Raw genomic sequence first — 24,329 nt, 5'->3', positions numbered from 1 at the left:
AGGGGTTATGTTCAAATATATTCTTTTCAATTAAAAGCATTTTGTTGCTCTATATCTTTCCACCATACAGGAATGCCTTCTTAGTTCAGTACAGTTTAGTTTAGTTTAGTTAGTTTATTTAAGAAGGGACAGTGCAAATTAATAAAAACACATGGTATAAAAATGGCAGAATAAGCCAAAAGGTTATTTTTCATCTGTAGTCCATTGGCCAAGATGTTACACAAGGCTACCGAAAATACAACAAAGCACATAAAAAAATGAAATAAAAAAAAGCAAAATGGCACACACCAAAAATATATTTCTGGACAAATATTAGACAAATATGATAGCATCATCCTCATGTCTTACAAAGAGCTGTCTCTGCATACAGGAGGCTCTGTTCACTTGGCAGTGTGTGCTCAAATTTTGAGCATTGTTTTTGACTGGTTCTCTTGTCTGAATTTGCACAGCTTCTCATCTGCCAGTCAAATCAATGTGCATTGCTGTAGCAACCAGAGTGCCAGGCTTGCATTGGTGAGCCATGTGATAAGACAAGAACACCTTTCAGTGCTGGAAACAGTGAGCAGCAGTGAGCATCAGACACTTAATATCCTGCATTCTGGGGAACACTGTGTATCTAATCAATATTCTAAATCTGCAAAGTAACCAGTAACTAGAGCTATCAAATAAAATGTATCACAGCAGAAGTTTAAAGTTGGATGATATGAAAAATACTCAAATAAAATACCTAAAATTTGGTACAGTACTTGAGTAGCTGTAGTTATAGTTACATTTCACACTGGTATCACTATCATGTTCCTCTAATGGTCCTATTTATTACCCCCCATGCAGCTCCCTGTCTTACTCCTGCCATCTCACACACACATGCAGGACACAGGACAATAGAGCGCTGACATGGAAACTTCCAAAGCACCTTATATATTTATAGAGCTGACATTATCTGAGAAACTGCTGGCGGTGCTTGAGCAGGTCTCAGTAAAGCACACCCTGTCATATAATCAAGGCACAGTGACACTGAAGGGAACTGCTGTGCGAATAATCAGTTCTTTATTGCCATGTATAGTAAAACTCTAAATTTAAATTAACCAGTTGATTTTTTAATCAGCTCATAGAATTCCTGAAATATGTAACACCAGTACATTTCTTGGTCACAATTCCAAATTAAAGGGATCCTTATCAAGAATGTTGACAATGACATGGGTCACTCTGAGTGATGAACTTAATTATCGCCCATATCTGCAGCTCCCTTTGGCTTTATAATGAAGTTGGTGGAGACCAAAAACAGAGCTACAAGAGAGTGAATTTTGGCCTGAAACACGACTCAAAATGAATGATAATACGTAACTTTAGATGTGTAAATAAGCTACTGTTTGCTAACAAGTTTGCCATATCCACTTAAAAAAGATGAAGAGAAGTTCAAAACTTGTTTCCACTGCCCCCAGGATATTGCAGGTTCAAAAGAAATTCATGTATTGGCTGATATTAGATTTAATCCTTTCAAAAATCAACATTACTGGTCTCAAAAAGAGGGTTTCTGTCAATTTGTGGTAAGAATGCGGTGAAGACAACATTTGATGTAGTAGAATAGCCATAAAACAGACTGTTCCTGCTGTCACATGCCTCATATTTCCTTTCTCCGTAATGATTTACAGTCACAAAATAGCTGTTGATGTGTTTGTTCTGATGAACATGTCAACCAGCGTGCAGTTTGTCAAACGCTGCTGAACCAGCAGCTGTTTATAGCAGGCATGTGGCACATTACGATGACGGCTGTTTGTGCCAAGGACAACATTGCATGTTCATTGTCAGTGGCTGTTTCTGAAATTTACTCCTGCAGTGACAAAGGTTTGGTCGTTGTAATCATCTGGTGTTATGGAAGTGTACAAAACAAGGACATTAGACTACTAGTATCAATAGGTTTAATGTTATTAAAGTAATAGATCTATCTATGATATGGAAATAGCAACAAATAAAAACTCTGTGAAAGTACAGTACTGAAAGAACTTTCTGATAAAAAGTGGATCACTGGATGGGCCTACCAAATACAGGCCCATGGACCCAAAATGTCAGGGGCCTGCTCAATCACCTGCAAAATGTCATTCAAATGAACACGTACTGATCTCAAAGAAACAAAATGACCACAAAGAGACAAAAATGACTGCCAAGAGATGCAAAGGAACTACAGAGAGACACAAAATGACTACAAAGAGACATAAAATGACTACATAGAGATATTAGATGACTACAAAGAGCTGCAAAATTACCTCAAAGAGACACTAAACCACAAAAAAGATGCATACCAATGACAAAGAGACACAAAAGAAATTAAAAAAAGTCTCAGAACCACCACAAAGTCTGTGTGTCTTGCTCCTAAGTACCAAAGATGGTGGGTGCTTTTGCATATCTGTGCCCAGGGGTCCATCACCTCATAATCTGCCCATGTTTCTAACATTTTTGTCCAAAATTGGATTCAAAGGTCGTTCAGCAACAGACATTACTGTTCCATCTTTGCAGAAATATGGCAGCTTCATTGTCCTGCGCTCTTTCTTTTGCCATTCCCGCAAAGTAATGCTGTGGTTTCAATGGTAAACAAACCACTGTCAGAGCAGGACTTGTCTGTTAAAAAGCAGTTGTTGCTAACAGCTGCTCAAGTGTGTGCATATGTGTGTGTGTGTGTGTGTGTGTTACAGGGAGTGGGTTGGGGGGGTTTAAAGTACAGAGGGGGCAGCTGTCAGGGCAGACAAACCGTGGGCTTCCTACATGCCCTTATAAGGACGAATGTCCCTCAAAACCATGACCCATTTAAGACCATTCTGCTTTATCCTGATAAAGACCTGGTGATAAAGACAGGACTCTGCCAAAAAGTGATTCCTTGACTTGAAGGGAGCTGTTGACAAAACACAGTACCGGTTTCATCCAAAAACTAACGTGATGTCTCTGAGTCCTGTGTTCTGCTCAACAATGTGCAGCATTTGTTCCCTGTACTGAACAAGACAGTCTATGAGTGAAACACAAATTTTTAGTTTGGTGTAAAAGCTAATCATTTAATGACACTTTGTTGTTGTTTCTTTGTCGTCTTTTATGTCTCATTGATCAGGGTACAAAAAACAATACATAATGTGACTGAGTGTTCATACAGTAGTTGATTTGATATTTGTGGTCTGTAGAAACTTTACTGTAGTCTGAGGTGGGAAATAACTAATAAGTAAACCTACTTAAGTACAGTTTAGAGGTACTTTTTTTGAGTACCATTTCATGTATTTTATACTTTCACTTCAGTAGGCTATATTTTAAAGAGAGACAGCTGAAGTTACAGGTTACTTTTCAGATTACGATTTTAAAACAAAACACATCATCAGTTTGTAAAATATGATGCACTGAAATAGATTGAATACCCAAAGGTATATGAGGCAGTTCCAATTAGCTTCACTTTAACCAACAACAACAATAAAGTAATGCTTACATGTGACATGCATTAATAATGACCCTCTAAGAAAGTAATATAACAGCAGCCAAGTACTTTTCTTTTAATACTTTAGATTGATCTTTGCTGATAATACCCCATAATTGTACTTAAGTGCATATTTCAGTGTGTTTTTGTGTGGTGTTGCTACTTTTACTAAAAGGGACAGTTCATCCCAAAATCAAAATCATTTTTCCTCTTACTTGTAGTGCTATTTATTCATCTGGGTTGTTTGGGTGTGAGTTGCTGAGTGTTGGCCATATCACCTGTAGAGATGTCTGCCTTCTCTCCGATATAACTAGATGGCTCTCAGCTTGTGGTGCTCTACGCACCAAAAATTACATTTGTCTACATATATCTCTTTCCAGAAATCATGACCCAGTTACTCAAGATAATCCACAGACCTTGTTGTGAACAGTTTTATGTAGGAACTATACTGTATTGCCAACCATATCACCACGCAGAAGGAAGCGTGCATCTACTGCTAGCTCACCTAGCATCACTGAGATAACTAACATTAGAACTCAGCCAAGGAGGACACCATTAATGTTTACATCTCATGCTGTCGTCCATGAGTAGATGCACACTTCCCTCTGTGATATGGTTAGGGGGTGTAATAGTTCAGTAGAAAGAAACTACCCAGCCAAAATTCGTATGTGAGGCCCATGTGGGTGGTAAACAGGCTGAAAAATGGGTCATATATGGGATTGTTCATGGGTTCCATATTGGCACAATGCCAGTTTCCCACGTGAGTGGGATTACCCAAGTGGGCCCCAGCTAAGGTGCCCATTTTGGGCCCATACCTACTTGGTGTGTAGCAAGTAGGTAGGGCAACAAGGTAGCCTGAGCATAACCATGTGGGGCCCATTTGGGTAAAGCCAGCGTGTGGGCAATTGGCATAGAACTCATGGACAATCCCACATAGGGCCATTCTGTCAGTCCATTCACTACCCATATGGGACCCATATACAAATGTTGGCTGGGCAGTTCTTACATGAAACAGCTCACAACAAGGTCCGTGGATTATTTTGAGTAACCCTGTCATTATTTCTGGACACAGACATTGCTGTTGAGTTTTTCAGATGTATTCTTTAGGCACTTTGAGCACCACAAGACGAGTGCCATCTAGTTCCATTATATTCGGTGAAGGCAGACATCTTTACAGCTGATATCTCCAACACTCTGCAACCCACACCAAACAATCTTAACTGACTGCGCTACCGGTAAGTGCACGTATTTTTGATTTTGGGGTGAACTGTCCCTTTAAGTAAATGATATTGTGGTGCTATATTGTTGACTTACGTTTCATATTTTGTATGTTGTCTGTTTTTCTCTTTTCTCTTGAAAATCTAGATTTCTGAATGACTGAGATCATCGAAGAGCTGACATGTTTCGTCAATGAACTCTCTTTATAAGTCATGAAATACTTTGCAAACTGGTGATTCATCACCTCAAAATTTATGAATAGTTATCAATTGGCAAAGATACACAATGTGAAAGTAACTCAGGTGTCTGTTATGTAAAAGCTTGGAGCAGAAATAGATAAGTAGGTTAGTAGCATTTCCCTCTGAGGTACATTACAGCACATGTCTACAAATGGAATATTTCACAGTGTTAATGGTGTGGGGGTATTTACATTCTCTCCCACAGTGGCCTGATAGGGCTCCAGCAGGAGGATGTAGTCACTGTGGGGGCAGTGCGAGGTGACGAATAAGGAGCCTGAGCTCTGGCCGCAGTCTGTGGCGACATGCAGCCGCTGGCACCTGTTACACTCCATTTCCCTAAAAGGAGACACTGGAGCCAATCAGAGCTCAGAGCCGCTGCTCGTCTCTCCCTGCACAGGCCGTCCCAGGGATCTGTCGTCTGCTGGAGGTCTGGGACCTGGCCTTAGCTCCCACCCACCCCCCGCTCTCCTGCAATATTGCCTCTCAGCTGTCTGGCATGTTTTTGGCCCCCCTCCGTCCTCACACATGCCACCACACTGGCAAATGGTCACAGGCAGGTTCCCCTTAGACGGCTCCTTAATCAGATTGCTCAGACAAGATCTCAGGTTACCATCACACCCTCCAATCACCCATATCCCCAGTGCCCTGTTCAAGCTTAGTCATATTAGCACATCCTTAGAGACCTGAAGGGCAGCTCCACAGAGTGAGTGGGAGAAAGATCCTGCCATGTATGAGGCATGATACTGAATTTATCAAGCTGATGACAGGTTTTCTGAGTGTCAAAATCTCTCTGTCACATCCAATTTAAAGGGCGTAAATGGGTTTAAAGGGCATGAATTCATTCTGTAAGTGTCCAAACAAATAATTTGACACTTAAAATATAATTAAGATACAGCTCACTGATGTACAAACCATATATATTTGTCTTATGTGGATTTGAGCTCCTTAATCCCACTGGAATTCATATCAGGGCAGACATCTTCCTACTACTCCTCACTTCTGTCCCATTGCCTGTAGTATCCATGGCAACATCTCTCCAGTAAGACAGCGTCCCTGACACAGGATCCACTTTACTGAGCCATTTTGCTAAGCAGCACTTAATTTGGGCTTGTGTGAACTCCTGAGCCCGCCCACCGGCCCCACAGCCTCAGGACGCTGGGACATATTTAAGGACCCCCTCGCACCCTCGGCCCTTTGTCCCAGTGGAAACTCCAGTCTTGTGGTAACAGCTTGGTGAGTTCCTTCACAGTCTTCTTGCATTTCAGCTGTTGGTTTATTTTGGACCGTATAGGTATCAGGGAGGATGAGCAGACACTGCTGCTGCTGCTCTAGGATGCTTTATTGCCATAACATGGATTTAATTTTTACAGCTTGAAGATGTTTCTGTTATCAGAGCTGGTGATGTGGTGTTGGAGGAGAGCTGAGTATAGGAGAGGGGGAAGATGTTGAGAGAAAGAGAGGGGGAAAAGGGATAATTGGTGGCGTTCAGAGTTCAGAGAGTGTTGCAAAAATATGGAGAGGTCATCCAGAATCATTAAAAGTGACCTGCAGACTAGGACAGACTGAGGTTTAGGATGCAGGGATGCTTGCTGTGGAGTGGCAGGCATGAACTTAGATACAACCTGGGAAAACGTACGAGGCTCCATCAGTGTTGATATACTTTTAGATAAAATAGACAATATTAAGTTTGACTGTTGGAATACCAGAAAGAATTGAGCATCTTCACGGCAGGGACGAAAATCCTCTGAAGTAGCATTTCTAACATCGTGGGAAGTTAAAATCGCCTCACTGAAACCCACAATAATCAAAGTTTAGGCTGCTTTTCTTGGTCAGGACTCTCTTCAGAAAAGACTTACACTATCATTAGGTCTTACCTGTCATATGAAGAGGAAAAAGTAGTTTAAAATGTAATGAAAGTAGGAATTCGAATGCAGGATGATACAGTTTGGAAACCCTAGGATTCAGATATCCTTTTAAATAACAATTATTGGCACGGATGATTTGGAAAAGTTTATAAGGAATTGAATAATATTGAAAACATTACATGGAATTCAACCATTTAAACTGAACCTACACATGTTGATTTAAATGGAGAAGCCTCTATGAAGAGAGGGGATGCAGGATGCACTTGGGATGCAGGCAGTGTCCAGAGATCCTGGAAGGATCACAGCACATGGTCTGGCTCCAAACAGAGGAGTCCACTATACGAGTGGCGACAGCTGAGGAGAGACCCAGGCCTCCTCCTGCCACTTGTCAAAAGACACTCCGCCTCAGCTGTTAACTGGCCCCAGCTTAACGATGAGATACGGAGGACAGAGGCCGAAAATAGACCTGCTAGAGTGTGTGAGGGCCGGGTCATGTCCTGTTTTGGCTTTTCAGGCAGCTGTGAGGTTCAGGGAGGAGATTAGAGCGCTCAGAGGTGTCTTCATACTGGACATAGTGCTACATTGCATAGTTTTGTTTTGTTTTATCATGTGAAATGAGACTTTAAACTGAAGTATTACACAATTAAACATGATTGGGGTATTATATCCTGCAAATAATCACCTTGATTTCACTGAAACTTTGTTAACACCTTTAAGAGAGTGAATAATGTTCAGTCTTTTCACGTAAACAGCTTCTGATTCAGACAAAATAAAACATTTCCATCCTCTGTCTCATACAGAAGGCCAGCCAGGAAAAGACCAAACATGTGTGACGACGACGAGACCACCGCCCTTGTGTGCGACAACGGCTCTGGCCTGGTCAAGGCTGGGTTCGCCGGTGATGACGCTCCCCGTGCTGTCTTCCCATCCATTGTTGGACGCCCCCGTCACCAGGTAGGAATACTGAAGCAGCCACAAAAGATTCCTAAAAGGATGAAATTTTTTAGCTGTCTGCAATGTTCCTGAGATATTGATCGTATTTGCTTTGCGTTGTCAGGGTGTGATGGTGGGTATGGGTCAGAAGGACAGCTACGTGGGAGATGAGGCCCAGAGCAAGAGGGGTATCCTGACTCTGAAGTACCCCATCGAGCACGGCATCATCACCAACTGGGACGACATGGAGAAGGTGATGATAAAAAGATCTCAGAATATTTTTCTTGTTGACTTGTTGACTGGAGCCTTGTTCTTAGTAATTTCCGTCCCTGACATATACCTCCCTGTTCCTGTTCAACAGATCTGGCACCACACTTTCTACAACGAGCTCCGTGTGGCCCCAGAGGAGCACCCCACCCTGCTGACTGAGGCCCCCCTTAACCCCAAGGCCAACAGGGAAAAGATGACCCAGATCATGTTTGAGACCTTCAACGTCCCTGCCATGTACGTGGCTATTCAGGCTGTGCTGTCCCTGTACGCCTCTGGTCGTACCACTGGTGAGTCTCCTCAAGAACTTTACCTCTGTGACTGTCTGCTGCTGATAAAAAACACACACTTTATGTATTGCCCTCTGACAAACTGCTGTTTTCATGGACAGGTATTGTGTTGGACTCTGGTGATGGTGTGACCCACAACGTGCCCATCTATGAGGGTTACGCTCTGCCCCACGCCATCATGCGTCTGGATCTGGCCGGTCGCGACCTGACTGACTACCTGATGAAGATCCTGACTGAGCGTGGCTACTCCTTTGTCACAACTGGTAAGCAGTACCCCAACAACTAAAAGCTCAGACACACCAAACAAACATCAAAAAACTAGTGGCAATGAAGGCCGACTGTTGTGTCACCTCATGTCGCTTGAGTCTCGGCTAAAAAGAGGCACTTGAACACACCACAAAGACAACAGCTAATGGCCAACAGGCATGTACGTTCTGCGCCAGCGTGAGAGGAAATAACTCGCCCCACCCGCAGGCAGAACACACGAGCAGAACAAGTTTGTTTTGATCTCACTCCCTCTTGACTTTAGTCGCTTGTTTACTCTCCTCACTTCAATTTCTCTTCTTGTGTGCTGAGCTGAACTGCCAATCAGAGTGATTTCACTCACAACCAGCCTCCACTGTCTCCGACACTGATTAAACATACTGAATCGGCCGAAAAAACGACAAGGGTGCACTACTGCCAAGAAGAAAGTATGATCAATCATCAACTTGGTGTAGGGCCCTAACTGGAAACAAAATTTGGATGAGTTAGAGGTTTTCTGGAGGTCTATGTGCGCTATTTCATTTACTGCCATAAACTAACTGGTCATACCAGCAGGAGCAGCCACGCTGGCTCCAGAAATGAACACAGAAAGCTCTTTGAAGATAATATCAGAGTTATGATGTGTGATTAATCGACTAACATTCCCTCCCTACAGCTGAGCGTGAAATTGTGCGTGACATCAAGGAGAAGCTGTGCTACGTTGCTCTGGACTTTGAGAATGAGATGGCCACCGCCGCCTCCTCCTCCTCCCTGGAGAAGAGCTATGAGCTGCCCGACGGTCAGGTCATCACCATTGGCAACGAGCGTTTCCGCTGCCCAGAGACCCTGTTCCAGCCCTCCTTCATCGGTGAGTCATGACAGCTGACCACTAACACTCTGCAGCTGTGAATACAGCACAGTCTGCAAGTCATGTTTATATCTGATCATGTTTCATGTGTTAGCTTACATCCCCTAGTGGCCACAGGAAGATTTTTTTTCCTTTTCAAATTAAGACTCAGGAAGGCAATTTCAGATTAATGTTAACAATTTTTAACAATACAAAAAACTGAATTTTCACAGAAAAGAAGGTATGAAATGACAAAAGCAATAGTTTGGCCAAAAATATATAAAAAATGAAAAAATAAAATAAAATAAAAATACAAAAAGATAAATTAATTTAAATAAAACATCAGTAAATGAATAGATTGATTAGTTAATATCAAATGTCATTAAATTTATATTTTTCCACATTTTTTTCTTAACATTTGTGATATTTTATTGTCATATTTAAAAAAGATTTGTGTTACTCTATTTTGACATTTTGGATTTTATTTACTTTTTTAAATCCTTGTTTTACTGTAAAGAACTTTGTATCTTTATTTTTGAAAGTTGCCATATAAATAAAGTTCTAACTTTTATAATTAGTTCTGTAATTATTCCCATATTTGTATTCATGTGCTGTCAGCCGTATAAAGACTCATCTTTCTCCTCTCACCTGCCCAGGTATGGAGTCTGCTGGTATCCATGAGACCGCCTACAACAGCATCATGAAGTGCGACATTGACATCCGTAAGGACCTGTACGCCAACAACGTGCTGTCCGGTGGAACCACCATGTACCCTGGTATTGCTGACCGTATGCAGAAAGAGATCACAGCCCTGGCCCCCAGCACCATGAAGATCAAGGTGAGCCATCATCACCATAACCAGCACTAACTGGTTAAACTCCAGTACGTTGCTGTAAAATGTAACTGGTACCAACCTGTGCCTCTGCTCCTCCCTTGCAGATCATCGCTCCCCCTGAGAGGAAATACTCCGTCTGGATCGGCGGCTCCATCCTGGCCTCCCTGTCCACCTTCCAGCAGATGTGGATCAGCAAGCAGGAGTACGATGAGGCAGGCCCCTCCATCGTGCACAGGAAGTGCTTCTAAATCTCCAACCACCACCAGAAAAACTCCAAAACCCCACACCGACTGCACCAGCTCTCCATCCATACCTGTATTTCTACTGTGCCTTTTGCTGTATATACATGTTCTGTTGTAATAAAAAATAGTTGCTTTTATCAGTAACAGTCTGGAGTGTTGGAGTCTCAATGTACAAGCAACGATATGCCTGTTGATCTGGCATATATTCCTTGATTTTATGCTTTTCTTCTACCTTACGCAGAAATTGATTTGTCAGCAGAACACAAATGACTCTTAAATGCATTTATTAAGGTGTGATTTCACCTTTAATGAGCCACTTTAAAAACATCTTTCAATTTTCCACTTATGAAAGAAACTGTAGTAATTTCCCCTTGCAAAAGATGATTTCCTTTATTTAACAAGCTGCCTAAATTAAAATATCATGAAGTCAGATGCTGAAATTAAATCACTACTACCACTACAAGTACAGAACTTTTTTGTGACACCTTATGCATTAAATGTTGCGAGGTTTGACCCTTTAAGACAGCTTTCTCTTCTACGTGAAACTTGCTATCATTAGTTGGAAAAATGCACTGGACACCTTCATGTCAATTAAATCATACAATAACTAGCATGACTTAGATACTTCATGACATAGTTTTTCACCTCAAGAGATTAAAATACATATTTTTATATTTCCACCTAAGAAATGTAAAAAAGAAAAATACAGTCATTTCCTCTTTGAATCAAAATAAATAACTATCTAAAATGCTGCCTAAATGAAAATGTCATACCTTCAGCTGCTGGAATTAAACCATATTTAAATAGCAAAAAAAGTATATGCGTTGTCTGGCAACAGTTCTCAATGTGGTGGTGGCTAAGGCGGCTAAAATTTGCTACTATAAAAAACCACAGACAAAACTCGGATTACAACAGACAAACAGAGGAAACATGAAGCTCTGTTCAGGATGCCATTATTCCACTGGTGGTTTGCTGCTATATCAGTGCACTGAAAGTTGCTTCCAGAACCTTAAAAGCAAGTTAAACTGGTTGACGTAGTAACAGTAGCAGCATAAATATTATAACCTTAAGTACATAAAGGTGCCATGTATCGCCTGACCACATGCTGCAAAGAAACAGGGGGCAACATTTTACTAATCTAACTGTAATGTCAGTGTTCAGAATGCCAGTAAGAAAGCTGAAATGAATGTTATTTTCAAGTTGAAAGCTCATTTCTACTACCTTCCCCGTGTACCCTGAACACCGCACTTTCCCTTGTCACCTGTGGCACAGGTGATATAGATGAGCAGACCGGCCTCCTCTATTCACCAGTGATTTTACAAAGAGAGTAACAAAGGCTGTTGAACTGCGTAGTTTTTGATATCTGTCAGTAATATGAAGGTTTCAGACAGTAATGTGCTGCGGTTTCACCTCCAAGTTATTTATGGGATAAGTGTGAAGAGCTTTGAGAAGAAAAAGGACAGACTGTTTGTCGGTGGAGCGAAGATCTTTGGTGTTCCTCTGGAGAATTTATCCAGGCGATACATTCCTGAGTTTGGCCTGGTGCCCTGGTGAGTAAGAGCAGCAGCAGGATTGGGATGTTTATGATAATAAACTGAGACAGCAGGTCAGACATTAAGTTTATGGTGTGTGTTTGAACATGTTGTGCTTCAGCTTCTTGGTGGATGCTTGTTCATTTCTGCTGGAGCGTGTTGCGACTGTAGGCCTGTTCAGAAAACCAGGCTCTCTTCCTCGCATCAAGACCCTCAGGGTGAGACTTGTAACCTTTTGACCTTTCACTAATGTAATATCTACAGGAGCAACAGTGCCATCTGGTGGTTTGAGCAAACACAGCTCCTGTATCTGATCTGATGTGGAATATGTAAATTATGTTGTCCTTCCTGTGTGTGTTTAAGGCCAAGCTAAATAGAGGAGAGGGGTGTCTGACCACAGCCCTCCCCTACGATGTGGCGACTCTCATCAAACAGTTTTGCAGAGAGCTGCCGGAGCCTCTGCTCCCCTCCGAGCTCCACGCAGCTCTGCTCAAAGCCCAGGCGCTGTCCAGCCTGCAGGACAGGACTTCAGCCCTCCAGCTGCTGTCCTGTTTGCTACCTGCCAGGAACTCCTCCTGTCTGCACTACCTGTTTGACTTCCTCTCCAAAGTCTCCCAGAGGTTTGAGAGAACACTAATAATGTGGGGGAATTAAATCCTAGTAGACAGAGAGTGTTCAGAGCACAGAAAAGTATATTGTCTTCTTTATCAGTGATGAGCACCAGTGTGATTATTTGATGCTTAAATTGATTTGATTTTCCATGATCTGAAGTTAACTATTTATTTAATACACTGCTGTCAGATGCTCAGAAAACTTGATGACCAGCTCCAACCTCGCCACAGTCTTCGCTCCGTGTCTTTTACCGCCTCCCAACAAGGCAGAGATGTCTGAAGGGCGACTTGAACTCAGAGTTCTCGTCCTACACACCTTCATTGAAAATCCTCACTTATTTGGTAACAAAATAAATCACTCTGTGTTGAAGCTGTAATTTTAATGAAGGGTTTTTGTGCAGACGTTCATATATTCTTTATATTAACTTCAGGTGTGATTCCTAAAGCTGTGATGGACAGTATGGAGTTCCTGATGAACTTCAATCCTCTGAAAGACGCAAAGAGAGGACACAGAAAAAGACACAGTTTTAAAGGTAAAACACTGGAAAAATATAACCCTGTCACTAGCTTTGTCTCAACTGAAAAGCTCCGCTTTAACTTAATTTTCTGGAACTCCTCCAGTAATACGGTCTGTGAAGACGGTGCCTTGGATTCAAGCAAAGTCAAAAGTCAGGCCTGCAGCCCCTGAGCAGAGCCAAGAGCCCACCTCAGGAGACAAACCCTTGCTCAGGAGAAGCCTCGGCCTGGAGACTTTCCCTAATGTCCTGCTGTTCAGGAGCTGTGTGCCATGTGCAGGTAGATACAATATGAAGAAAGAAACAGGCTGTAATGATGTGAATTTTCTGATTTGGTACAGAATGTGATGATATGTGAATTGTTATAGAGCAAGGTTTCAGTCCTGCAGCCACTTTGTCAGACGGTCCCACCAAAGAGACATGCAAGACGCCACAAGAGCGACTCAAAAGGTAAATTATAAAAGCACAGTCATTAGTTTGACATGATTACTTAACAGTGTAGGACCAATTAAGCAATAAGATAGCAGGGAAGAAGGAGTTTAAGACTGAGTTTTAAATCTACATTATCATGCTAGAGTGTATTAATAGTTACCCTAGCATCTTCACATTTTACACTGTTGTAAGAAATGAACAAATGTATATGTATATGTATATGTATGAACTGTATAAGTAACTAGGAACTCTAAAGCTGTTTCTTATTGGCTTCATGTTAAAAACTGCAACAACCCAAATCAAATACACATACATCTGTAATTTCTTATTTGGTTTTTGTCCCTTTTTTGTTTTCAGAGATCTGCGTTTGGGTCATTTCCCGAGGTTCACCAGAGGACAAGATGCCGACAGCTCTCCTGTGCTCACCGGTGTGGGGAAACTGCAGCTGACACCCTGGAGAAGACGCACTTCACTATAACGTCCCACGTTGCTGAAGCATGTTAGATGATGATGTAGTGCCTAACAACAGATCACTTAACATTTTAATATTCTACATTTTAATTAATTTATGTATTTCATTATTTATTTCACAACAGACTGTTGTATGGATGAACTTTCATCATTTTTTTAATATCCTGTGAATAAAAGTTTTTTTTCTATTTTTGTATCTCAAGTGTGTCTTTTACCTGCACGTTATAAATCATATTAGAGGTGTTAAGTGGAAATTGTAATTGTGATGAGGCCATGTCTGTGGCCATTCTCTTTCATAAAATTAAACATATTTATATTCAGAGATGCCCTGCAAACTGAGGTCAGTGACAACAATCCACATCAGACATCACAAGTCAGTAAAAATGACAAAAACACTCTTAGCTAAATGTGCTCAAACTTTAAAAGGGTATTGCGATAAGTGTTTTGCTGTATCGTGGTATGTGTACTTTAGTCTATGTATTGTGGTATATGCTGTGATGTTACTATCCAAGGTATTTTTAATGTGGTATGTGTATTGTAGTGTGTGGATTGTGGTTTATGTATTTTATTATGTGTTTATAGTGTATTGTGGTTGTATTATTATGTTTAAACTGTATATTTTTTAATAACATTTTAGGTCTACATGTAAAAGAAATATGTCAAATTGCATCACCCCTATCAAATTAATGAATAGATAAAAATGTAAAAGCCCCAACCCATAAATAATCACAATACCAACAGAGAATTATAAGAGTGCAAATGAAACAAAATATAACTTCACTACCAGAGGTCAAAAGTGATCCTATAACTCAGTAGGAAAAACAGAAAAACTAACAGAGGGAGATTTACTGATACATAAAGATGGGATATATAAACATAAGTTTAAAAAGGACAGATAGGTCTATTGAAGATTACTGAGTTGTTTTTTTCTCTCATATATTGATTAAAAATGACTCTTTTGATAATAGCTTATATACTATATGTTCTTGGCTGCAGACTCTCTCCTGTGGTTCCTCTCCGTGCAGTGTTGCTGTGAGCCCTGCACAAACAATTGCCACAGTGTAACAGCCAATGAGGCGAGAGGATTTTTGGTATCTTAGCAACTGCATCTGGGCCGTGAAGTGAGGCGGATCGCATCCTCCTGCAGGTTGCATAATGGGCACTTAGGAGAACACTGGAAATCAAGTGTTTATCCTCCAAAATAAAACGAGAGCGAACAAAAAGATGAAAGCCAAACATGTGGGGAGTTATTTCTAAAACAACAAGAACGCATTTAAATATAAATTCAGGCTAAATTAACTTTGATAAGAAAAAACCTCCGGCGAGAAACATACTTTAAAATCCTCATTTGTGTGTGTGGTTGTGAAGTGAGATTTATTTTGGAAAGCGGAAGTATACGTTTTTATTTTGTCCAAATTGACAAAGGTCTCGCGCATCAGGCAGGTCCCTCCATCCGCGCAGACACGGTAAGAAAAAATACGCTGAAATTAATTTTTGGGTCATTTGTGATGTTTTCTAGCAATAAAATTACACATGTCTCTAAATAAATGCGATTAAATACAGATTTTATTATGACGTACGGCATTTTTCTGTTGAATAGACCTATCATACAGGCTATTTATAGACTATTTACATCGGCCTTGGCTCTGTTTACACAGTGAGTGGCGCACCAAGGCTTTATATTGTATTGACAGACAATTTCACGCTTTCTATTAGCCATAAAAAATAACATTAAACACGCCATGTCATCACTCTTTCCATATTGTATCTTCCATTTTTATCTAATTAGCCTGTCATGTTTCTTTAAGGAACTGCAGCTGTGTTTGTTCACCATTACCCGCCTGTCCATCCTTTGTACAGTAGAATCTATTGTGTTTTGTGTGTCGTTCACAGATGACAGACATGAGCTCGGCGGTGCGGTTATCGCTGCTCGGCCTCCTCCTGTGCCTGCAGCTCGGCAGGGCTCCAGCTCGCAGCCCCCGCACGGCGGACCAGGTGTCTGAGGCCGACATTCAGCGGCTCCTGCACGGCGTCATGGAGCAGCTGGGCATCGCTCGGCCCAGGGTGGAATATCCCGCACACCAGGCCACCAACATCGTCGGGCCTCAGAGCATACAGGGTGGGTTTGGTGCATGTAAAGTCTTTTAATAGCATGTTAAGTAGCAGCATTAAGAGTGGACGAACCAGGCTGAACCAAGACAAAGATCAAATGTTAAAAGATATGAGGACAGGATGTTTGGCAAACACACAAGGCATCAATTATGCAACATGTATTGATTCACACGTTCTTTATTATTTTAGGTGTATATATTCTGTTTATCTGTATGTTCGGTTTTAATTGTGTACTTATTTCATTTCTGTTTTTATCAGTTTGCTCCTTTTCTTCCTCATTCTGACTGAACAACCCAAACAGTGATATCAAAATATACTTCTACCATTAAATGGACCCAAACTGGGTCAGTTTTCCATTAGTGATATGTATTTCTGTTTGTCCAACTTCATTTCTTCTATATTTATGTTGAATATACTTTTTTAAACTTTTTTTTTGCTTTTAAACCACAAAACAGAAAATATAGGTTTTATTTCATGTTGTTTTGGTCAATGAACACTCCCAAACCCAAAGATATTCAATGTACTACCTGACAAAGAAAATTATGTAATGCTCAAATTTTTGCGTGCTGAATTTTTGCTTGAATTTTGATTGAAACAATTCATCGGTTATAAAAAATAGCTGCATATCTGTCATTTATTTAAGCCAATTCAATTGCTGCATGTACGTAATATTATTAATCAATATTAAGGTTTAATCCTGTCATCCAGAACTGATGCTGTTGTGACATGTATCACATTTACAAAAGTGTTAATGTTTCATTCCTCAGTACTGCTCTTGAAGCTTTTTCTCTCTGCTGGTGCTGTTGCTGTCATTTTATAGTGATAGTAGTGCTTGTTATCCTCCACAAGGTGGTGCTCACGAGGGGCTGCAGCACCTCGGCCCCTTTGGCAACATCCCCAACATTGTGGCCGAGTTGACCGGTGACAACGTTCCCAAAGACTTCAGTGATGATCACGGGTACCCAGACCCTCCAAACCCCTGTCCTCTGGGGAAGACAGGTAGAGACTCCTCAAACTGAAACAGACTGATGTCTCAGTGTGAAAATAACCAGAGCAAATGCTGCCATTAAAGCTTCCACAGTGCCAGTCCTTGGTGTTCTGTGCTGTATTTATTTGCTGTTTTTTTTTTTCTGCACCTCATCTCATTCACAGGAGCAGACGGGTGTTTGGAAAACGCTCCAGACACAGCCGAGTTCAGCAAAGAGTTTCAGAAACACCAGCACCTATTTGACCCAGAGCACGATTACCCTGCCCTGGCCAAGTGGGTGAGTACAGAGGACAGAGACCAGAGTAGGACTGTAACCTCCTTCCTAACTGTGGATGGATGGATGAATGGATTATTCAATTTATTTATTTATTTATTTATTTATTTTTAATAGCATTATATTCATTTGGCAAATGCTTTTGTTCAAAGAAACATGCAATAAATTATTTAAACTTGATAGAAATATGAGCTACATCTCATCAAATACTGGAGGTGCAACCCTCTCAAGCAAACTGGGAGTGTGTTCTGAACAGGGGTGTAAATATAGGCAGTGCAGGTTACACTGGTTGAGGTGGGGAGCCATAGAGAGAATGGGCCCTCAAACGATGTGTTGAGTGGAGAACGGGCCCTTCTGAGTGATTGCCACCTTAGCATTTCTAACAAAATAATATGCTTATTCAATAACTAAATCAACTATCAAAACTGTTAAATTAAATTAAAATGTCTTATTGTCTTTGGCATTTGTTGTATATACAGACATGCAGTGATGATTGCTGGGTAATATGTTGATGTTATCCAATGCCAAATCTCTGATCATGTGACGAGATGATATGTGCATGATAGTGTGCACTGGGGCCCTCATAACTACCGTACACCACTGGTTCTGACTGCTATACAACAAGTGTTCAGATGTTTATTTTTAGACTAAGTGACTAAGTGTGAGCATGGAGCGGTGTCGCAGCGTGATAATGTATTCTAGTTTCATTGTCTAACATCTGAAAGAGAGAAATGGATGATGGGAACAAGCAGTCTCAGTTTGGTGTCTCGTGGTCTGCTCACAAAATGAGGACAAGATTTTTGCCATTTAAAGGATCAAACAAAACTTGTTTTTGCTTTGCATGGATTCATTCCTGTATCTTGGTCTGACCCTGAAGAAATCACCCATTTGAGTGTTTTTATTCCCTGTAAAGGCATTTGGGCAATTTGTTGACTGTAATTTAGGAGCAGAGAGACTGTGAAACAATGGAGACATGATTTAATGTGTGTGTCCTTTCAGAACAAGGAGCTTTTGTACCAGAAACTGAAGGGGGGACCGAAGAGAAGAAAAAGGGTATCGTTTTTGTTGTTTGTTTCCTGTGTTGTATTGTGTCTGAGAAACCACATCACCGACACAGACATCTTCCCCTGAAGGAAGCGATGGACTCTTAAACTCTTTAGATGTGAAGTGATATTTTATGAACAAGCTAAGAATCCCACATTCAATATTTCTTATTTAGATTGTTCTATTTAATCAGACTCTTTATGTACTTACTGTATTAATATATATTTCTCTGCCTCCCTGCAGAGTGTGAACCCGTACTTAATGGGCCAGAGGCTGGACAATGTGGTCGCCAAAAAATCTGTACCTCACTTCTCTGAGGAGGAGGAGGAGGAGGAGGAGGAGGAGGAGGAGGAGGAGAAAGAAGAGGCGCCTATGGTCTCTGCTGCCAGCAAATCCTCCACCTAAACTCCTGCACTGCAACACTCACTGTATACTCATTCACTCAAAGTATACTCTCAGATAGGACTTTGTAACACTGCATATTGAAGCATTTTGGTGAACAAGCAATGGGTGTGTGAGTTCAGTGCAAGTACTGTGACATATGAAATAGTAAGCAGAGAAAATCTAAGCAAAAAATGATAACTTTTTTATTGTATCGCAATCATATTAATGAGTCTAGAACAGGGGTGGGCAGACTTTTTTTTTATTGTGAAAAATTTAAGGAGTCACGGGCCAAACAATAGTAAATGTATATTTTAACCAGTGACATGGCAAGAAAATAATTTTTTTCTCGACCAGAAAAGCCCATTTGCCACTGAAAATTAATATTATATCAACACTGCTACATAACAATTAAGTGGTTCATTGGTGTGCCAACATATCCTCCTGACACCTGAACTTTTGTTTGGTATGCATTTTTAATCTCTCCTAGCTATTTGGAGCTTGTTACTGTTGCTAAAATTGGTCAAATTTGTTGCCATAATAAACAATAATGGCAACCTTTACGTAGAATCATTGCCTGAGATTTGACCATTTACCCCAAAATGCTGAAATACAAAGTGTTAAAATCTTGACTGGCAGTGTACAGCATATCTACAACTGTATTATAATAAGAGGCTGTATAGAGATATATTGATCTGTTGGAATGTTAAATGAGAAAGTTATAATTAATCACGACTGTACAGAGAGCAATTTACTCACACCCTGATGTTTAATTTTTCTATGTGTTGATACAGTTAATCACCTTTGTGTCTTCAGAGGCGAAGATTCAATACAAATCATATTCTTGTTAAGTTAATTATGACCTGTAGCAGCTTTGCTTTGTCATGTAAAGGTTGACTGTGATCTACGTCACTGTAGCATGGCAATTAGTGTAGCTCTTATTCTGATTATCTATTCTCGTCACCATGCTACAGTAACAGGCGTCTGTACAGGCTGCAGCACTGGCTCTGTCATGTGTCACCTCACCTCGCCAAGAAATGTTTGTTTTGTTTTTGTTCTGTAAAAGTCAAATAAACGACTTATCTGCATTGGCAAAGTTTGGAGGGTTTTTTTGTCCTCCTTTCAGACAGATTAAGTTAGGGATCAGGGTTTGGGGGCGTGTTCTGCTGAAGCTTTGGAGCTCAAGAGAGTTTAGAAATCCCCTCAGTGTGTCAGTCATAAAGCCACGACAGAGGAGGAAGGACCTGCAGAAGAGACACATGCTGTAAACTGACAGACTGGATACAGTTTTCTTGTGAGGAGCTTACATAAACAACAGGTAACTCAACTTAGTAACAGATTATTTTGTTTGTGAAACTACTAAATTATCCTGCTGCTTATTTGGTGCGTAATGCGCGCGTAAAAGCCGTGCGTAAACCTCTCTCCATCAATGACTGACTTTTGTGTTTTTCCTTTCAGCTTCAGTGATGGAGACACCATCTGTGCTGGTCTCTGCAGCAGTTTTGGCGCTGCTGCTCATTCCGCTATGGAGCACAGACGCTGCCACCTTTCAAGGCGCTTTCCCACACCCAAACAAATACAGCCCAAACGACTCGGAAAGATGCCAACAACCCGCCATCACTGGACTAATATCCCGCGGGTCTGGACCTGTAACCTCCACAGACGAAGTGCTGGAGTCCAGTCAGGAGGCGCTGCACGTCACGGAGCGCCGCTACCTGCGGCTGGACTGGTGCAAGACGCAGCCGCTCAAGCAGACCATCCAGGAGGAGGGCTGCCTGAGCCGCACCATCATCAACCGCTTCTGCTACGGACAGTGCAACTCCTTCTACATCCCGAGGCATAACTACCAGGACGGAGACGCGTTTCAGTCCTGCTCTGCCTGCAAACCCAAAACCTTCAGCACCGTCACCTACACCCTGTTCTGCCCTGGTCAGACACCCAACACCAGGAAGAAACGGGTCCAGCGCGTAAAGCAGTGCCGCTGCACGACAATAGACACGGATTAGATGCGCATCTAGATCAGTAATATCCACTTCCACTGGAGGAAAGTGCAGCTTTGCAAAAATAAGAAAAGGAAAGTGTATTTTGCTTAAAGGACACGTGAGAATAAGGTGGGAACAGAAAGTTGGGGAACCTACCTGAGCCTTTTTTAGCATTCTAATGGAAAGAAGATGCTCATATAATATATAGGGTTTGACGATATGGAGAAAATATCGCGGTATTTTTGACCCAATACCTCGATATTGATATTGCAATGATATTGTAGGGTTGACTATTTGGGCTTTTAGAAGATATTTACAGTGAGATTTTTGATAAATAATCATCAGTAATGTGGATATAATGACTAAGTGGGTAAAGGCAAATAACAGAACAGCTAGAGCAGTCTGGTAAGCTCAGAAAATGACGTCACTTTACTGTAATACAGCCTTTAAAAGCAGGAAAAGACACTTAAGATATTAACATATCCAAATTCTAAGAGGATATCTAGACTCTTGTTATTTATCAGTCATTCAGTCAAGTTTGTTTGAGGTGTAAACAGATTTGGAGGATGTGTTGTCAGATAGTTTTAGATGCGGTGATGATACCAAAGTTAAGGGTTTAGTTAAGTGAACTGATGACCCAAAACATAAGAGTGTTTAAGATTAACGAAGGCTGGTTTGTAACATTTTACCACGTCATATATTTGTTGCAGACACGCAGGCTAATGGATGTGCAGCACTTGTGTATAAGGACACATCTTCAAAGGCCTGGGAGGATTGTATTGTTTCCACTGTGTGGAATATAAAGCTGATCATGATATAGAGATTTTTTTTACAACCTGCACTGCTGAATGCCACTTCATTTTATGACTGTGTATAATATGTGTATCATGTATTGTGAAGTTGCGTGTGAATAAAACAAGCTATGAAATCAATTATGTGCTAATCAGTGATTTATTCGTAGAAAAAATATTCTAGGAGGATTAAAGACGTCAAAATCAATGCAAATAATTTGCGTAGAAAGTTCAGTACAAGAATATAAATACAGTGTGTACGCTTTTAATATATTCTAAATATTGCACATTTATTATGTCTTTTTTAAATCTTTAAAGTACAGCTGTAGGTAGCAGATTATATGACAGAACTGTCAGTGAATGATGAAAAAGATTTCTTTATTGTCTGGTAAAAGTAACAACAAATTTTATTATTTATAATGGTTTTCGTGTCATAGTCCGCAGCCACTTGGATAAACATAGTGAGGATGGTTGTGAAGATGTAATGATCCCGGTGTATCAGCCACCTATAAATCTCTTATGTTGAAGACATGCTTGCTTCTTTCTGACGCAGTCTCTCTTTCTGTGGGGAGTAAGAAATAATCAGTATTATAAATGGAGGCACAAACACTGCACATTCAAAGCTCCATGACACAATAATGTTTTGCTAAAGGTGTTTTGGATTTTCTCTGGATGCAGTGTCTTCAGTACTAACTTTAATTGGGAGCATTTAAGTACAATCTCAGACACTTTTAGCGTGGACATCTGAGCATATTTGTGAATACGCATGTTCAAAATTTGGTTAAGGAGGTGTGTTTTTAGAGTAAAATCTCTTTTCTTCTTTAGTGTATCTGCTGTACTGAATCTTGTCTTACCAGACTGTTGGGGTTGATCTTTCTGGTCTCCACCTTCTTCTCTGATGTGATCCTCTTCACTGACTGCTGAGCCTCTTTTAATCTGCAAAAACAATGAGTCAAGTTCATTGGTTCAATGGCTTAATAAGACTAAGGCATGTAAAGCAGTAATTCAATTCTTTAGAGAAAAAAAATCAATGTATCAACCAGAAAATTGGTCATGTTTGTTCTGTCACCATGTATAGAAAATGAATAAATAAATAAATAAATAAATAAAATAAGGTAAGTCAGTCAATAAAAGTTCAGTTCAATCAAACCAGAAAAGAAACTGAAATTTCCTGAAGACACAGCAATGGCATGAGGCAGAGCATCCACTGTCTGCAAATATGTCACAGACATTACGGACTGGGCTGGGTTTTTACATTTTTGTTTTTAATCTAATTTAATTTTCTTTATTTATTGCATTTACTGAGAGATGCTGACTGGACCAACCTGCACATTTCTGGGACTGTCCAAAGGGTTTTCCAGAGATCATTATTATGGTAGGTTTATTATTTGCAGTTTCTGTTCTAGAGATACACATGCACCAAGGAAAATATGAAAGAAGGAATTGATGAGAGTGACAGTGTTCGAGGAGCCAGACTTTGGTGACTGAGAAATTTTTCCACCAAATTAAAAAACACAAGTTACATAATGCCTACTGATGTTTTTTATCTAAATATGTGAGTTTGTTTTCCTTGTTATTGGTCTCCAAGCAGATCATAGCTCTGTCCTGCAGCTGCATCTCATCTCAAGCCTCAATGAATGCACACGTGTGTTTTAATCTGGTGGAAGGATTTTTCAGTCAAAATTAAAACAACATCAAGATATGATGGGTTATTGATTCCAACAGAAGTGACACTAAAGTCTGACTCCTTGAATGCTGTGACTGGTGTCATGATCATCCTTCTTTTATATTTTCCTTGACCCGCACAGGGAGCTCTCTGATACCTCTCTTTGGAGATGGTCTTGTTCTCCCTCTTCCACCTGGCCTTGAAGTCGGCACAAAACTCAAACCAGAGCATGAAGAGATAACTGGTGGTCACATCCTTCTCTCCCATCTTGGGCTTCAGTCCAAAGTAGAGAACCAAGTCCTGAAAACTGAACAGTGAGTATGAAAAGAGAAAGAGATGATTAAAACTCAATAAACCAAGATGAAGTTAATGCTGATTTGCCTCTTAACTTGAACTAGATGTTATGTTACTGTGGGTATTAATTTTCCACCAGTAGTTGGTGTCAGTTGAACAGTCTGTTGCTATAAAAAAAATTTTTTGTGAACATAATGTAAACAGGTTTGTGGCTGCTCAGGTTGACACTTAACTTTATCTGCAAATTCAATTAAAACCTAGTATGATGCACACAAAATTACAAGCTAGCATGATCCAGTTTTCTAACCTTTTCTGTACAGTCATCAACTGATAGGAAGCTTCTGCATGTTCTTTTCGTGCTGCAAAGGAACAGATGAAAAAATACTTAAGTTATAGCCAGATAAACCCCTCGCAAAAAAACAGATTATATCTTAAACGTCCATTATCCCAATAGAGAATACAATAGATATCTCTTCTATGAAGATGACCTTGTCAAATGGAGCCAGACGACCATTTGGTCTGTTTAATTTGAAAGCAAAAGAAATTATTTGACTTTATGCTGCTGCAACTTTAGACCACTTAACGAAATATATTTTCAACAAAGACACAATCTCTTACAAAACTTAGTTTCTTTGTTTGCTTTACTGTGATGCTCATCTTAAAAACATCTTGAAACATGTTATATTTTACACCTATTGCATTTTAAGAGGAAAAACACTAACTACACATGTTCCAGATGACAAAAATGATAGAAATTATGTCCAAATCATGCACACAGTCCAGTTTTACAGTGAGTTCATAGAGTA

The 24,329-nt window shown here is 40.5% G+C and overlaps 4 protein-coding genes across 5 annotated transcripts in view; 3 read left to right on the top strand and 1 right to left on the bottom strand.

Moving 5' to 3' along the window:
* The first annotated feature begins 6,011 nt into the window (after nucleotides 1–6,011).
* Nucleotides 6,012–10,567, top strand: actc1a (actin alpha cardiac muscle 1a). The gene is made up of 8 exons (XM_049589377.1): nucleotides 6,012–6,141; nucleotides 7,574–7,727; nucleotides 7,831–7,959; nucleotides 8,068–8,263; nucleotides 8,365–8,526; nucleotides 9,183–9,374; nucleotides 10,010–10,191; nucleotides 10,293–10,567. Exons 2-8 carry the CDS (start codon nucleotides 7,599–7,601, stop codon nucleotides 10,434–10,436), a joined length of 1,134 nt encoding a protein of 377 aa, XP_049445334.1. The 5' UTR covers nucleotides 6,012–6,141; nucleotides 7,574–7,598; the 3' UTR covers nucleotides 10,437–10,567.
* A 1,170-nt stretch (nucleotides 10,568–11,737) lies between these two features.
* On the top strand, nucleotides 11,738–19,057 carry LOC125897579 (uncharacterized). Its single transcript, XM_049590979.1, has 14 exons — nucleotides 11,738–11,980; nucleotides 12,084–12,180; nucleotides 12,326–12,582; nucleotides 12,764–12,915; nucleotides 13,005–13,106; nucleotides 13,195–13,368; nucleotides 13,457–13,538; nucleotides 13,878–13,948; nucleotides 15,318–15,457; nucleotides 15,885–16,110; nucleotides 16,953–17,102; nucleotides 17,256–17,368; nucleotides 18,365–18,418; nucleotides 18,653–19,057. The coding sequence occupies exons 1-14, from the start codon at nucleotides 11,805–11,807 to the stop codon at nucleotides 18,812–18,814; spliced, it is 1,956 nt and encodes a 651-aa protein (XP_049446936.1). The 5' UTR covers nucleotides 11,738–11,804; the 3' UTR covers nucleotides 18,815–19,057.
* Nucleotides 19,058–20,012: 955 nt separating this feature from the next.
* On the top strand, nucleotides 20,013–21,675 carry grem1a (gremlin 1a, DAN family BMP antagonist). The gene is made up of 2 exons (XM_049589573.1): nucleotides 20,013–20,108; nucleotides 20,249–21,675. Exon 2 carries the CDS (start codon nucleotides 20,257–20,259, stop codon nucleotides 20,794–20,796), a length of 540 nt encoding a protein of 179 aa, XP_049445530.1. The 5' UTR covers nucleotides 20,013–20,108; nucleotides 20,249–20,256; the 3' UTR covers nucleotides 20,797–21,675.
* An 8-nt stretch (nucleotides 21,676–21,683) lies between these two features.
* fmn1 (formin 1) overlaps nucleotides 21,684–24,329 on the bottom strand; it is a 41,272-nt gene continuing 38,626 nt past the window's right edge. The window contains exons 16-19 of one of the 2 annotated variants that reach the window (XM_049589541.1): nucleotides 23,831–23,882; nucleotides 23,387–23,536; nucleotides 22,418–22,499; nucleotides 21,684–22,125 (exon numbers count right to left, since the gene is read on the bottom strand). In XM_049589541.1, coding sequence (XP_049445498.1) covers nucleotides 22,081–22,125; nucleotides 22,418–22,499; nucleotides 23,387–23,536; nucleotides 23,831–23,882 — 329 coding nt within the window. In that variant the 3' untranslated portion in view covers nucleotides 21,684–22,080. The remainder of the gene's footprint in view (nucleotides 22,126–22,417; nucleotides 22,500–23,386; nucleotides 23,537–23,830; nucleotides 23,883–24,329) is intronic. The other variant, XM_049589542.1, reaches the window with a different exon arrangement.

Source organism: Epinephelus fuscoguttatus, linkage group LG11, assembly GCF_011397635.1.
Source record: "Epinephelus fuscoguttatus linkage group LG11, E.fuscoguttatus.final_Chr_v1".
NCBI classification, from domain to species: Eukaryota; Metazoa; Chordata; class Actinopteri; order Perciformes; family Serranidae; genus Epinephelus; species Epinephelus fuscoguttatus.
This window is presented reverse-complemented; position numbering and strand designations above follow the sequence as displayed.